This window comes from Candoia aspera, chromosome 4 (genome assembly GCF_035149785.1).
Source record: "Candoia aspera isolate rCanAsp1 chromosome 4, rCanAsp1.hap2, whole genome shotgun sequence".
Classification (NCBI taxonomy): Eukaryota; Metazoa; Chordata; class Lepidosauria; order Squamata; family Boidae; genus Candoia; species Candoia aspera.
The window spans coordinates 101,823,378-101,840,161 of record NC_086156.1 but is presented as its reverse complement, the minus strand read 5'-3'; the positions used below and the strand labels follow the sequence as shown (position 1 = coordinate 101,840,161).

At 43.6% G+C, this 16,784-nt stretch overlaps 2 protein-coding genes across 2 annotated transcripts in view; one reads left to right on the top strand and one right to left on the bottom strand.

Annotated features, from left to right (window-relative positions):
* The window catches only part of SPN (sialophorin), a 344,473-nt gene that overhangs the window by 44,968 nt on the left and 282,721 nt on the right, over nt 1–16,784 (bottom strand). The gene's annotated exons all lie outside the window — the stretch shown is intronic.
* ZG16 (zymogen granule protein 16) lies at nt 224–6,973 on the top strand. Its single transcript, XM_063302484.1, is given in 4 exon segments — nt 224–243; nt 3,806–3,861; nt 3,971–4,109; nt 6,373–6,973. Coding segments are annotated over 4 exon segments (576 nt in total). The 3' UTR covers nt 6,734–6,973.

The following is a 16,784-nucleotide window of genomic DNA, read 5'->3' as shown; positions in this document are numbered from 1 at the left end:
TTGGAGGACATTTAAAGTCTGATTAGAATTGGCTTTGGGGCAGAATTAGCCAGGGTTGCCCTGCTTGGTAATCTGCAGGACCAAAACAGAGTGTGGCTCCATTGATCCTGTTCGATCTTTCAGCAGCCTTTGATACCATCAGTAACACTATTCTCCTGAATTATCTCCATGAGTTGGAGCAGGGGCACTTAAAGTTATGTTCAGGGAGTAGGGTTGGGTAACCATGCCTCTTCACCCTGACAGGTACATTGTGTGGAGCCACAAGATAGTATTTTTGTTCCCAGAGCTATTCAGCATCTATATGAAGCTATCAGGGTAGCAATCAGATGTTTTGGATCTGTTCAGCATCAATACGCTGATGACACTCAGCTTTACTTTTCAGTAACAGCTAAATCAGGAAAAGTTGTATGTTCTGAACTAATGTCTGGTGACAGTGGTGGTATTGGGGTTTTTTTAATAAGAATTTTATTAGATTTAAGACAAAGATAAAAACTACGAAAAAGCAAAAAAAAAAACGAAAAGAGAAAACTAAAAAAGTGTGAAAACACAAGAGAAAAAAATTTTTTTTTAATTACAAGAAGTGACCTCCAACTTTTAACAGCAAGGATATACAACAAATTTTCCGTAATCAATCCCTTACTCTGTATTAAACCAAAGTCACATTATTTCCATACATCATTCCACTGGACAGTGGTGATATTGTTGAGGGGCAGTAAACAGATTCAATCCTGATCAAACAAAGACCATGCGCATGGATAGTTCCCAAGTACAAAAATTGGGAGCAGGAGTTCTAAGTGTTCAGAATGGGGTTGCACATTTTTAAAAAGAACAAACACTTGAACTGGCGAAGGTCATAACGTCACCATTGCCATTGGAGGCCCAAGCAACTCCTCTGGCCAGGAGCAACTATTATCAGCTTCAACTGGTATGTCAGCTGTGACTTTTCCTGGACATATGCTGTTCATTGGTGACCTCGTATTCAGAGTAGCGAATGTATTTATTCAGCAGGTGCAGAATGCTATGCTCGAGTTGTTCAGTGTGTGTGTGTGTGTGTGTGTGTATGTGTGTGTGTGTGTGTGTGTGTATATATATATATGCGTGGACTTCCAGTTAACTTCCAAACCAGATTCAAAAGTTTGCATATGATATAAAATGGGATCAAGAGCCTGTCAAATCCCATCTTCACGGTTACAGATTTGGGCGATTGCTACAATTGCTACAACAGGGGAAATCTTGCTTCATGTGTGAAGATTGGCAAAATGCATTTTTGTACCCGCATGGAGGCTTTCTCTGGGGTGGAACCTGCGCTCTAGGATATTCTCTTGCCTGAAATTTGTAAGGTCCCTGTCATTTTATCTTTCTCACAGGCCTTCCCTGTATAAATGCTGAATTAAACTGTTTGCTTTTGTTTTTATTTCTTACTCTTCTTCATTTTTTTTAAATGCATGAGAGTTTTCAAAATATTGATGTATTGTTTAGGAAGCATTAGATAAATATATCAAATAAGTAATCAATCGCAAAGAGGACCTGTGGTATACCAACTCAGCCAGCCATTCAGGTGAACCGTGGACCTTCTCAGGTAACCTGTGGGCCTTCTCAGTTTACTATTGATGGTCTAGTGGTTAAGGTGCTGGGCTAGAAACCAGAGTTCTAGTCCCGCCTGAGGCATGAGAGCCAGCTGGGTGACCTTGGGCCAGTCCCTCTCTCTCAGCCCAAGAGCCAATCAGGTGTGGTCTGAGAGTTCTAGTCCCACCTGAGGCATGAAAGCCGGCTGGGTGACCTTGGCCCAGTCCCTCTCTCTCAGCCCAAGAGCCAATCAGGGGTGGTCTGAGAGTTCTAGTCCCACCTGAGGCATGAAAGCCGGCTGGGTGACCTTGGCCCAGTCCCTCTCTCTCAGTCTAACTCACTTCACAGGGTTGTTGTTGTGGGGAAAATAGGAGGAGGGAGTATTAAGTATGTTCTCCACCTTGAGTTATTTATAAAAATAATAAAGGTGGGATAGAAAATAAACAAACAAACAAACTTCGAAGCGCTGCTTCCTTCAAACCAGTTATAAGCCCTTCAGTTGGGAGACACCTTCAAAGAAATGCCCATCCTTAGCAAAGTTGGCCACAAGGACATCGCTATCCTAGAGATCCCCCAAAGCCAAGCTGGGCCCCCCACAGCAGGCAGCCAGGAAAGGGAGAGATGGTTACTTGGGTGACTTCCAGGAAAATGCCAACCCAAGAAATTTATAAGAAATGAGTGGTGTTTGCCCAGCAGGCCTATTCCCAAGATAAGGTGATCCATATGGTGCCTTGGAAACAGTATAAAATAGGTTCCTTTGCGGTGATTTTGCCGAAGACAGCCCGTCTCTAAACCCAGGACCGTGTTGGCCACAATGTAAGTAAGAAAGGGGACAAGAATATTTTCCATTTAATATAACAAAAGGGAATCAACAATCTATTCCTACCATACACTGGGATGGGAAAAATGTCTCCGGTCCAATATAATGTCTAATTTAAAAGAAGAAGTAGTTTGGAGGGTGATTTCTAGTAAGCCTTGGATTCTCAAGTCTATGAGGTTCTGGTTCTATGAAGATTTGCATTATCTTTTTTAGAGTCTTGAGAAGATTCGGAAGCCTTTGAGATGGCAGGCTTTTAAAAACAGGTTGGAGGAGGTGGGAAATTTCTATTTTTTAACTCAGGAAGGGAGTGGATCTCTCCCAAATTGTTATCCTTGATCGCCCCACCCCACCCCCCGCCAGTTTGGCACCTTAGATGCTGGACTGCAAAGAACTGAGGTTTCAAGACTTAAACACTACATGGAGAGATTGATTGATTGATTTTGGAAACAGACAGCAAAGGCGATGCAGTTCTTATTTTCTAACACAGACTGCAGAAGTTCAACTTTGTACCGAAATCCAGCCATCTGTCTCCAAAGCTATTAGCAGTTCGTTAGCGTTGAAACTAAGGCTTATGCTCATGCATGCTGCACTTCTTTTTTTATTATTGGTTTCACGTAGCAGAAGTGAACAACTCACGGCATTGAGAAAAAAATTCTGGGAATAAATCTAGGTGAAAAGATTGTACCCTGTCCTTGATCTAGTTTCTACGGCAGTGTAGCATGGCTGGCTGGGGAATTCTGGGAGTTGAAGTCCACACAGCTTGAAGTTGTCAAGGTTGAGAAAGACTGTTCTAAGGGTTGCTTCAAAGGCAGAGAGAGAAGCACTTGTGGGGGGGAGACGTCATGGATCTTGAAAGCTGTGCTGACGCAGGTGAACCTTAAACTGCTATGCATTTGATATTACTGCAGCTCTTTCCAGCAACGGCCATCTGGACGGAGACAGTCGGGGACTTGTAGACCAAATGACAGAATTTGACTTTAAGGCCCTGGCGTTAAAGCCCTGTTCCTCTGCAAAAATCAGGGCATGGGAATATTAAGGCTTCTGCATCCAATATTTAACTTTGAACCACCCCATGCAGATGTTGGAAGAAATTCAACAAGCGGATTGGAAGCATGCCTGCTACTATGGGAAGAAGGGCAGTATCACAATATAATAATCAAAATATATCCTTTATTATTTTTATAAATAAGGCAGTGAACATACTTAATGCTCCTTCCTCCTCCTATTTGCCCCACAACAGCAACCCTGTGAGGTGAGTTGGGCTGAGAGAGAGGGACTGGCCCAAGGTCACCCAGCCAGCTTTCATGCCTAAGGCGGGACTAGAACTCTTGGTCTCCTGGTTTCTAGCCCAGCGCCTTAACCACTAGACCAAACTAAAATAACGTAATTAATTAATGTTATGCAAAATTGTCTTTCCAGGAAGCCGTGTTTCACCATCTTTTTTTTCCTGTGCTGCGGCATCACCCTTCATGCAGGTAAGTTCAGGCAAAGGCTGTTTTACAGTCAGTGCTGCTGTTATGGCTGCCCTATCACAGCACAAAAAAAGCTCATCAGCTTTTTTTCCCCTTCTGGATCTTATTTCAGAGACTGTTCAGCAATACACGTCTTCCTATTCCGGAGAGTATGGGGGGACAGGAGGAAACCGCTTCTCTCATTCAGGAAACCAGCTAGAGGGACCCATAACTGCCTTAAGGATCCGGGTTGACCATTGGTACATTATAGGGTAAGTACGTGAACGAGTGAGAGGGCTGTGGTCCAGGATCATGTATTTTGGGGAAGAAAAACCTGCTTGGGTTGATGGAAATTAGAAGACCCTGTGCAAACACAATTTTCTGGGGTATAAGACATTGCCTGAATCAATTGTGTGTGTCATGAGTAAGGATGGCGAGCAGGGGGCTCCCATCCAGGCTGTAAAGCGCATGCGTAGCACTGAGGAATTAGGCAGCCATTCAAAGAGACACAGATCGGGCCCGCCTTAACCTTTGGGGTTTATATGGCTGGGTTTTCCCCACGCTTCTTCAGTTTGTTAGAATTTCCTGTTATGTACCAGCAATAAAAGGGACGCGGTGGCGCTGCGGGTTAAACCGCTGAGCTGCCGATCGGAAGGTCGGCGGTTCGAAACCGTGTGGCGGGGTAAGCTCCCGTTGCTAGTCCCAGCTCCTGCTCACCTAGCAGTTCAAAAACATGCAAATGTGAGCAGATCAATAGGTACCGCTTCGGCGGGAAGGTAACGGCATTCCGAGTCGTCATGCTGGCCACATGACCCGGAAGTGTCTATGACAACGCCGGCTCCAAGGCTTAGAAACGGAGATGAGCACCTCCCCCTAGAGTCGGACACGACTGGACTTTACGTCAAGGGAAACCTTTATTTTTACCTTACCAGCAATAAAACACTAGAGACCTGTGCCTTGTCTCAGCGTGGTTCCTGGCTGTTAGGACAGTGTGGACAAATGTGGAAAATTATGTTTGCCAGAATTCCAATTTTTGTCTGTCCATATTAATAGCCCTGGAATCCGTCTTGTAAACAGCTCAGGAGTGATTAAAGCTTGCTTATGAAAATATTGCTTGTCAGTTATTTAATTGATTATGGTTACGTGCCATCAAGTTGGTGTTGATTCCTAGCAGTCACACAGATAGGCTTTCTCCATTACAGTCTGTCCCTAACCTGGTCTTCCCACAGCGCACCCATCTCCCTTGTCACTGAGTTGATCTACCTTGCTGCTGGCCGTCCTCTTCTCTTTCCTTCCACGGTTACTGTACTTAAATCCCACGATTTTTTGTTTGTTGGTCATTGGTGAGTCCAGAAAGATAACAGGCTGTGTAATATTGAAACCGTGGTTCCAAGAGCCCAGTGCTGGATCTGGAAGTGAATTACTGTGCTTGTTACCAAGTATACCTTTGTTTGAATGGGATATTCAGTCTTATTATTATTCCTTCTGTTAGATTTGATCCAGTGTCCTATCCCAAAGAGACTATTTATTTATTTATATTTAGTTATTCGATTTCTATAGCCGCCCATCTCAGCAAGTGACTCTGGGTGGCTTACTACGATAAAAACCATAAAACAATTAAACAATTACAATTAAAACGGTTACCATACAAAATAAATATACATGGCTGCCAAGTAAACAATGTAAGATGTTAATACAACCAAGAAACGGGACCATTACCACACTTGGGGCCCCAGGCCCGGGCACATAACCAGGTCTTCACGGTCTTACGAAAGGCCAACAGGGTCGGGGACATCCTGATCTCTGAGGGGAGAATAATCCAGAGGGCAGGCGCTATGGCTGAAAGGGCATGCCTTCTAGTCCCTGCCAACCGACATTCTTTGGCTGACGGGATCCGTAGCATGCCCAATCTACCAGATCGAATTGGACGGGTAGAGACAACTGGGAGAAGGCGGTCCCTTCTATTCTAAGAATCTATAGTCTAGATTCTTCTGTTGTTTCGTTATGAATTGCTAGTGGCTGTTCTCCCAACATATAATGTTATTTCACATGGCATGGTAGCCATAGGATTGCTCAACTGCAAATTGATGGACAGTTGGAGTGACTGGCAGATGAAATGAGTAACATGTGTGATTTATTATGCAAGCAAACACACTCTCAGGGAAAGGCTTCTAACAGTCTGTGGATAATTTCTACATTTGTTGGCAATAAAAACTGTTCCCCATGTAGGTTTAGTCATCATTAAGCCAGTTCATGCCTTAATCAGTGTAAGTGTAATTAAGTCCAGACAAGAGCTTTATTATGTAGTTGTCCACATTATTCACAGAATTTTAAGAGGAGTTAAGGTGTCCTCAATTTCTAACCTCCTTGTTTTTCCTCACTGCTCATTCCATCATTGTTGTTCTCAAAGAAAATCTAGTAAGGAAAAACCAGAGCCTTTTTATTGGTAATAATATGATTCCTCTAATTTGGAAATTAATTCTGCACAGGTCAAAGATGGTCCAAGAGAACCAAGGTCCCATGTGTTTATTCTAGCTTGCAGGTCCGTTACGGTCGGGAATGGAGTAACTACGTCGGTGGCAAATCGGGAGACCTGGAGGAAATCTTCCTGTTTCCAGGGGAGTCCATCTATTAAGTATCAGGGAAATACGGCAGTTATCTCCGCAAACTCATCTTCATCACTAGCAAGGGGCGCATCTTTCCTTTTGGCAAGGATGTAGGCACCAGTTTCAATGCAGCACCGCTCTTCCCAAACACGATCCTGCGTTACCTCAGCGGCCGGTCCAGTTCGGCCATTAACGCCATTGGCTTCCATTGGGATAAGTATCCTAGCAGTTGCAAAGGTTGTGGAAGTTGGAAAGAAGGGCAGAAGAACAAGAGAGAACTTGACCAATAGGATGGAGAGAGGGCAGCATAGCAGAAGGGCAGCAGTCTTTCCCCTCCCTGTCAATGAGATTAGTGTGATAAGTTATTTTAACCCCCTCAGCATCCGGGGATAAGCTTTCTCCAGTGTGCCTGTCCTGTGGCCAGCTATCTGCCTCCTTACAGATGCATTCTGTACCTCCAGACCAGAGCAACCTTGTCTTCCAACATGCTTCCCACCCCTCTTTTACCATGAAAGGGAAGGGAAAGAAAGTCAACCACCATTCTTCCCAGAAAGGACCAGCCAGGGATCAGTGTTGACCAATAAAAGGCAAACTGGAAACCAAGCACAGTATTTTTATTTACTGATTGTCCACCCTTGAAGACAGTCCTGTCACTCTGCTGAATAGCATAGGAATTTCTTACAACCTATTTTTCAACATTTTAGGGATGCTGACCTGCATAGCATACTGAGCTCAAACAAGAGGAGAAATGGGGCAATAGTTAAGTGCATCAGCCATGAGCTCCTAATCTTACCTCAACCATGGCTTGCCTGTTTGATCTTGGGTAAACTGCCATGTGGCTCCCTTAGCCTTCCTGATATAAATGTAAGGATAAGAATAATGCTGGTCTTCTAAGGCCACTGGGAAGATGAATGAGTTTATGCATTGCATCCAAGGCATAGTTTATTTTAACTATAATTTGTTGAGTAAGCAACAATGGCTGTGTTGACATACCATGGTAAGCCAAAGCCAAGAAATCATATTATGCATTAGTATGCTGTATGAACCCAGCCGCACATAATGAGGCTTGGTGGGATGGAAGGTTGGTTGGTGGGGGTGCTAAAAAAAGTCAAGATAGTGTCCATGACTGTCTGGTTGAAGCCCTGCCCTTTTTTACATGCATCACATGCATGACACACGTGAAAAGGGAGGGGGCTTGCACTGTCTCAACAGCTGAGCATAAGTCTCAGTCACAAGGCTTACAAGTGGTGCTGTCCTTCCTGTTGTGATGGGGGACAAGTTAATGACAGCAAGTGATGGATTCCCCAGGCTGCAATTCCCATCCCACAGCATCACCAGCCAGTAGGACCAATCACTCTTCTTAAAGTTTGGTGGGACAGGTTTCAAGGAGTGTGGGCAAGTGCCTAGGATGGAGGTTTTAGCTACCTTTAAAGTTAGATAACGTGACAGGTTCCTGGCCTGGTTCTGCTCCATGCCAGTGACATCTCACATGCACAGTTTCTGAACATGTGTCAGTCGGTCTTCTGAAACAGCCCTAGACCCATATCCAAAAACAGCCAGGCTGACAGGAAGCAGACACAGAGGAAGGGTACAAAGTTAAACAGGAGTGAGCTTGCCCTCCTGCTTCATCCTACACCTGTCTATCACCCTGCCAACCTGTGAGCTGAGCTATTTTGGAGCATAGCTTTACCTCTCTTCCAGAAGTATGCTAGATGCACATTCAGAAAAAATCCAAGTGACAGTTGATTGATATAGCAGAGGGGGTGCAGGTTGCATCAAAGGCACTCCCTGTCACTTCGCCCTCATCCTTCAGCTGCTTCTATGACCTGTCACTTGGCTAAAAGGAAAAACAGAAAACTCTCGACAATTTCATCATAATTCCTATATATCCCCAACTGATCACCACTGCAAGGGAATGGCCATGCTGGCAGTGGCCACAGCACCGGTAGGGAGCCCATGGAGTATACAAAATGGTGGTGGTGTAGACATCATAGTATAATTTCTCCCTCCATCTCCACCCCCACAAGAATGAACCCAGTAGAAAGTGTTGTTGTTGTTTATTCGTTTAGTCGCTTCCGACTCTTCGTGACTTCATGGACCAGCCCACGCCAGAGCTTCCTGTCGGTCGTCAACACCCCCAGCTCCCCCAGGGATGAGTCCGTCACCTCTAGAATATCATCCATCCATCTTGCCCTTGGTCGGCCCCTCTTCCTTTTGCCTTCCACTCTCCCTACCATCAGCATCTTCTCCAGGGTGTCCTGTCTTCTCATTATGTGGCCAAAGTATTTCAGTTTTGCCTTTAATATCATTCCCTCAAGTGAGCAGTCTGGCTTTATTTCCTGGAGGATGGACTGGTTGGATCTTCTTGCAGTCCAAGGCACTCTCAGAATTTTCCTCCAACACCACAGTTCAAAAGCATCGATCTTCCTTCGCTCAGCCTTCCTTATGGTCCAGCTCTCGCAGCCATATGTTACTACAGGGAACACCATTGCTTTAACTATGCGGGCCTTTGTTGTCAGTGTGATGTCTCTGCTCTTAACTATTTTATCGAGATTTGTCATTGCTCTTCTTCCAAGGATTAAGCGTCTTCTGATTTCCTGACTGCAGTCAGCATCTGCAGTAATCTTTGCACCTAGGAATACAAAGTCTTTCACTGCTTCTACATTTTCTCCCTCTATTTGCCAGTTATCAATCAAGCTGGTTGCCATAATCTTGGTCAGTAGAAAGTAGGCCATGTGAAACCCCTTGTTTGCAGAAGTAGTAGAAGACCAGAATCCATTCATTTGAAACAGAACCAGCAACACACAACTGGCAGAACCCAGGTCTTTTTCCCAGATTAAATTGACCTGTGCAGCCTAGGGCTGGTGCTTTGTCCAGAAATCTCTAGTCCTTTTTTTCAAGACAGGTCTAAAGCTCTTCAAAACACTGCTAAGCACCTGTTTAAAAAAGAGAGAGAGAGGTTGAGCATAGTGCTCGTCCAGAAGAGCGCTGCACCCATGTATAGAAGAAGTCTACATAAATGCCCAAGTGGCATTTTGCAAAGGGCAGGCCAGGTATTATGAAAGAAGATGACCATACAGAAGCTAGGTGTCTGGGCTCTTCAGCAGCCCAGAGCAAAGTGGCCACAGAGGGCAGGGTCCAGCCACAGGAGGGGAGTATCTGCAACAATCTCAATAGGAACTTGGCAAATCCATCCCCTGAACTTGTCAACACCAATATCATCAATGAGGAGTTGCACATTGTCAGCAGAAGGCGGAAAACACTACAGTAACACAGGAACAAGACAAGACAAATTTAGGCCCCCTCTGTAGTTAGCTGAGGATGAGGTACAGGTAGTCCTCACTTAATGACCATTTGTTTAGTGATGATTCAGACTTACAACAGTGCTGAAAAAAACAACTTACAACCAATGCTCATACTTAATGACTGTTGCAACGTCCCCCACGGTCACATAATCATGATTTGGGCACCTGGCAACTGGTTCACATTTACTGTACGACCTTCACAGCATCCTGTGGTCATGTGATCACCATTTTCGACCTTCCCAGCCGGCTTCTGGCAAGCAAAATCAATGGGGAACCACATGATTCGCTTAATGACCACATGGTTTGCTTAATGACTGCTGCAAAACAGGTCGTAAAATCAGGTCAGGTTTGCTTGATGACTGCTTCACTTAGCAACCAAAATTCTGGTCTCAGATTGTGGTCATTAAGCAAGGACTACCTGTAAAGGCAACCGCATGAGAATATGGCCTTTAAAAATGGTTAGCAAAGTATTTTTGTGTTATTGACTTGTAAGTGTGGATAGGTTCATGCCAGTGTTTTGCAACTTCAGCTTAAAAAAGGAAACCTCCAATTTTGCAGCAGATGTGGTGTAAGAAGTGGTGTAACATTCTCTTGGTCACATTCAGAAGAACCACAAAAAGAAACATGGCAAAGAGGAAGTGATCCAGGAGCGCATGTTGCAGGTAATGCACAGAATTCTTTCATTCCAATGCACAGGAGCAAATTGGCAGTTGTGTGTGTGTTTGAGAGAGACAAGGCAAGAGCGATAAAGGGAGAAGAGAAAGGGGGGGGGAGAGAGAGAGTCAGTTCTAATGGCATTTAGCAAACTATATGTGGTTTGCCACTGCCTTCTTTCTATGAGTTATTGCCTAGTGGTTAAAGCGCTAGATTAGGAACAGGGAAACCTGCATCCGAAGGCTGCAGAGAGGGCAATGGCAAACCACGTCTAAAAACGCTGCCCAGAAGACTGCATGGGCTTGTCCGTGTAGTCACCAAGTTTTTTGTTTTCACTTTGGGGGTGGGGGGGGAACATAATAATGCAAACCAAGTTCAAATATTTCCACCCCAAACCACATGCAGCAGCAGCAACAACAGATGTCACAGCTCTATTAGGAAACTTCCGCACGGCAACGTTTTCAACCCCCGATTTGCCTGAAGCATTTTGAAGTCACCCCTTTAATTTGTTTTCAGTCCTACCAATGAACAGGCAGAGAACACCACAGGCCCACCAGTGCTCCTTCTAACCAACATTAGGAAAGTGCAACCATGGTCATTTAATCCATGATCTGCATCTTTAGCTCCTGCAGTTCCTGGAATGACAAAAATCCCTTAGTTCCCTCTTGCTCCCACAGAAAAGAGAAAAATAAGTTGCTACTCCACCACATCACTAGCCCCATTTTCAATACAAGCCATATACATTTCTTACCATTTTGCTGTCTACCTACCTACCCACCCTATCCATGCCTCCATGCACCCATGCACCCATGCATCCTATTGGTAAGAGGGAAACCTGCCTGGCCATCAAGATGTTAATCTCCCAGCAGCTAAACTGCCCCCTGGGAGAGTATGATGCACTCTGCACATATATGCAGGAAAAATGAAGAGGGGAAGATTTTGCAAGAATTGTTTAACCAGCTGGCCACTAAATAGAAGGACTTCTGATAAAGGATGCTTATATAACCTGGGAGAATCAAATCTTTTACAGGGCTGGCTAGAAGGATTAAGAAGGGCTTGTCAATAAAGCTGCAAGCAGAGAATCCAGGTAGGCCATGTCAGGCAGGGGCTTCAGCTAATAGGAAAATGGACTGTAATCACCACCCACTGAGCTCCAGGATCTCAGGCTGAAAAAACAGTAAGCTTGCCTTTTATGTGTCAGAGTATCATAGGGCTGACTTAATAGTGAGTGTTAAATAGTAAATCAGTCTTCTCCAATCTGACACTTTCTAGATGCTTAGCCAGCGTAGTCCAACACATCTTGAGGTCTCTAGGCTGGGGAGGGCTGCAGTAAACCTTCCCACAGCACTGAAGACACAAATTGGTCACAACTTGTGGAGGCTTCAATTCACACTGCAGAATCAATTTCTGCAGGTCAGGAGTGAATTGAGCCTTTGATTCAGCTCTGCTTTTTTAAATTAATCAGCAGTAATGGCCCCCAAACCACTGGGTGTTCATTGTATAATAGGAGAGCAAGGTGACAAGAAACATTATAGGACTGGGTTGTTGATTAATTAATAGAAGGGCACAAAGGGCACAAATCAAGGCTTTGATTGCCAATAAAAAGAGGAAGAATTGGAAATCAAACATGGTTCTGATGAGTGTGAATCTATATGGGGTGAGGCACAAAGGTACAGTGATGATCCAAAGGGGCAGGCCTGTGTAATGCACATGGGATACCTCTCCATCACACACCACTGTGGTTTGCATCATATGCTAAGTTGCAAGCTAGCCAAACCATATTTTAGCCCTCTCTGTCCTGCAGCCCAGCCACTGTGTCTGTTTAAGGTACCATCTTCTCTGATGCTCAGTTTACAGCCAGTGTTTGATCAGTATATGTTTGATCATGCTGTGCAAACCAGGAAATCAGGTTAATTCCATAAAACATGATTCAGTTAATTCTGGGCAATCATAGCATGATGCTGAATGGATGGCAGTTCAAATGCAGCTGCATCATCAGACAAAAATAATCACTAAAAATGTGCCATGCAGGTAGGAATTGTCCAGCCATCAGCCAGGAACGGACAAGTGCAGAATTTTGAAAGTGAGGTCTGGAACCCTGAAGAGGCCTTGCCATCCATTTCATAGAATACTCTGCGAAAAGAGCATCCATCAGGCCACCTTATATCCTGAAGATCTTTCTCACAACCTCTGCTTTGGATTCTGTGACAACCATGATATCACAGGCCTTTCATCAGTCTCCATGCACCTTTGTTGCTGACTATGAGGTGCTATGAAGGCATTTCTTTCACATATATGCTTTGGAATCTCTGAATCTTCCTGAATTTGGCCCGTTTTTTGCTGCTGCTGTGTGTGTGTGTCTACGTGTGTGTGTAAAAGTGCAACACTTGATTATTGTATTTTGCAAATTTTCTTATTGCTTTAATTTTTTTTTAATCTGTTCAATCGTGTCCGATTCTCGGAGACTGCCTGGACAAGTCCCTGCAGTTTTCTTGGCAGGTTTTTCAGAATTGGTTTGCCATTGCCTCCTTCCTAGGGATGAGAGAGAGTGACTGGCCCAGGGTCACCCTAAGGCAGGATTAGAACTCAGGGTCTCCCGGTTTCTGGCCTGATGCCTTAACCACTACACCAAACTGTCTCTCATTGCTTTAATAGGCACTATCTTTCCATTTTAATGCCTGCTTCACCATTGTCTAGATCAGTGTTTTTCAAACTTGGCAATTTTAAGATATGTGGACTTACATGCTGGCCGGGGAATTCTGGGAGCTGAAGTCGACACATCTTTAAATTGCCAAGTTTGAAAAATACTATTCTAGATCTTTTCTATTCCCATTTATGGGACCAGGTATTCCTAGGTATTCCTCAATAAATAATAAAAGAACAAGCATATCCTTGTTGGTCCAGGGGAGAAATCTGGCAATAGTCATAAGTGGATGTTACTTTTTAAAAAACCACCTGAAATAGCACCTAAAGAGCCAAGGAAAGGAAATCCTTTCCACTCAGCTCAGATTAGTCCTAGATTCCAGACACAGTTGAATAAGAAGACAAAAAGTAGATTTGATTCCACATAAAACTGTTACCCCCTTTTGCTTGGCAAGGGGGACTTGTATGCTTATCGAGGTTGTTGCTTGGACAGGCAACCTACCTACTCTATCCATGCATCCATGCATCCGTCCTATTGGTAAGAGGGAGTTACCTCTTGGTAACCCATGGGTTGAGTCACAACACCCCATTAATTTGGGTAGGTTTTTATAGAGTAAGCATATTAGGACTGTGTGGTCTTTCTTCCATTCACTATTTACAAGGCATTATTACACTTCTTAAATCTGGAAATACTGTGATGGCCAGTAACTGTTTGCGCCAGATAAGTCTGAATAGCTCATTGCCCATTCACTTTGGAATTTAGCAATTTCCCCTCCCGGTGTTGGGATTTAGATTGACTTCCAAGTGAACTTTAAACACTAAATGACACAATCACCATTACTTGTGATTTTTGAGTGTCTATGTCTTCAGAAGCATTTCTTCACACTACAGCATCAAAGTGGGTGTAAACTTTTGACTTTTTCAGAACTGTTCCTCAGACAAGAGGCTACAAAAGCAGAGGGTGTGGAAAAATAGGACAGTACAAAGATTAGCCCACACATATCAGCCACGATGAGTTCAAGGCTGATCTCAAATGTAGTTTGTAGACTAAAGCAGTAATTAGCATTAGGTGTCTATTTATATTTAAAATGTATATACTTCCCATTAAAATCAAGTTATATCTAGCCTTCTAGCATTCAAGGACTAAGAACCTGTTCGTTCTTCTCAGCTCTAAAAACACAATTGGTCCTTATTCTATCTCTTGCCATTGAGTCTGGCCTGATGGGAAGTAAGAATAAATAAATGTTATAATCTTTATAGCAACAGATCTGAAGAGTAATTTTGACTGATCCTCTAGGCATACGGTAAATGCTGCCTTCTTGTTGTTTTGTTATAGCTCCCCATTCCAGTAGATTCTAATGCCACATAAATTGTGTGACATCATCTAATATATACTCTTTCTTCAGAGATTGTTATGTCTCCTGTGGGAGGGGAGGAATCAAGAGAGTATGAGAAAAGGGCCCCCAATGTGTTTGCCCCAGGCAGCAGAAAAGGAACTCAGAATATTGAAATAATTGCCTCTTTGCTACATACAGCTCCCTCCTTCCCCCATCTCTAAACCCACTGGGCAGATCAAGTCTAAAATCTCCCCATCACCCTTTGAAAGAAAAATTAATAAGGAAATAAACGTTAGACTAAGCAATCACAGGCTCTAAATATAGTGCAAGGCAGCTGGGCAAAGGACAAATTACTGCAAATTAGGTCCATCTCTGACAAACTGCCCTGCCATTCAACATCTCACACTGTCCAGGACTCTGGAGATGAATTTCCTAGAACAGCGGTGATTGACTTGGGTTCCCCAGGCTGTCTGAAAAATCCTAGTGTGTATTGCCTTAAGCCTCATGAAAAGTTAGTCTGCCAGGTGGACCCCTGGCACCTCTGTCTTGCCCATTGCAGCTGTCACCCTCTGCCCAAATATTGAGGGGGCATCATCCTCTGCTTGAAGTCAGTTACTTGCCCTGCTGGGCAGTGAGGCCACAGATCGTATTACATCATTCTTTTGTAAAGTTTGTATGTTATCAGTGAAATCCAATAATTTTGTCCAAATGATCTGAAACTTGGAATGGAGTCTCCATATAAGTGGAGTCTCCCCCAGGGTCCTCTTATCATTCCTAGACATTGGTCATACTGGCTGGGGTTAATGGGCATTGTAGTCCAACACATCTGCATGGTAAGTTAAATCAAATTTCATGTATTGTTCCAACCGATAAATCAATGTTTCTCAACCCTGGCAACTCTAAGATGTGTGGACTTCAACTCCCAGAATTCCCCACACATCTTAAAGTGGCCAGGTTGGAAAAACACTGATCTAAATATAGAAACTGGGCAGGTTCATAGCAGGAGAAGCAGTCCCTCAAATAGTTAAGCAGGCCAGAGCCTGAGCTGTTTACAGCTTTAGGGGTACCAGCACTTTAAATTGTGTCTGACAAGCAGCTGGCAACCAGTGTAGATCTTTCAGTGAAGACATTGTTTGATCCCTGTCCCTTGTGTCAATTAGCAGCCTGTGTGATTGTGATTTCCAGATACTTTTCAAGGGCAGCCACCTGCTCCCCCACGATAAAGCATACCGTACTTAGGATGAGATGTGGCCAAAGGTGGATAACAGTTGCTAAGTCCAACCAGCTTAAGAAGGGTTGTGATTGATTGACCAGCTGAAGCTTTCCTCACTGCGATTCTGAGCTGCAAATTCAGTAACAGCTGAGGGTCAAGGAGTCCTCACATGGTGTGAACCTGCTGGTGGGTGCGCAACCCCATTCAAAGCAGGCCTCACCTCAACTCCAGAATCCAGCTTTCTCCTTAACCAATAACACTTCCATTGTGTTTGGATTTAATGTCAGCTTGTTTTCCCTGATCTAGCCTATTACTGACTTGGCCCTCTGCCCCTGCAGAATGCCATCTAGAGAGCTGGATAACACTTTCACTTTCCTTCTTTTCTCGGTTTTCATCTAAATCTGAGAAGGATTTTGAGAAATTAACATGCTGGGCATGAATAGCTATACTGGATTAATGCTACTACCAGACCTGGGCTGCAAAAACTCAGAAAACTAATAGATGGCAGCAAAAAAAAAAAATCAGGGTTTTTAGTATTTTTGGCTGCCATCTGGAGGTCATCTAGATTATTGTAACCTTGATCTGGTAGCCCTATGCTGGATGCCAAAATTCTCACCTGTTGGTTAAAAAAAGATAAAGACATGTTAACATAATTTGTTGTACTCTCCTCAAGAAAATAAATGAATGAAAATAAATATATAAATATACAAACAATTTTATATTCTCAGGTTTTTTTGTTTTCGTATAGAGTGTAATGGCATTTGTGGATTCTTTTTTTTCTTCTTTTCATTCTTTTTTTTGTTCTTTAAAGACCATCATATTCAGTGTTAGTTTTACTTCCCCCTCTGTAGTTTTGCAAATACATTTAGGGCCTTGGAGAACATTTCCAAATTCATGGCCAGCATGGCCAATGGCTGGAAATTACGGAATCAGAGTCCCAGGTTGGAGAAGATTGGCTTCTCCTGAAGAGCTTATATTGCATGGTCTTATTGGCTTCTCCCGAAGAGGTTATATTGCTATTCACATCTCCTACATTCTTCTTGCATGACTCAGTCCTCCTTAGCTTGTTCCTCTTCTTTTAATTTCTTCACTTTCTGTTGTTTTGCTCCTCCTTGTGGTTATTGGTGTTCATGAAGATTTGACACTTAACTTGATGGCATATTATCATCTTCAGGACAAAGTCATACTA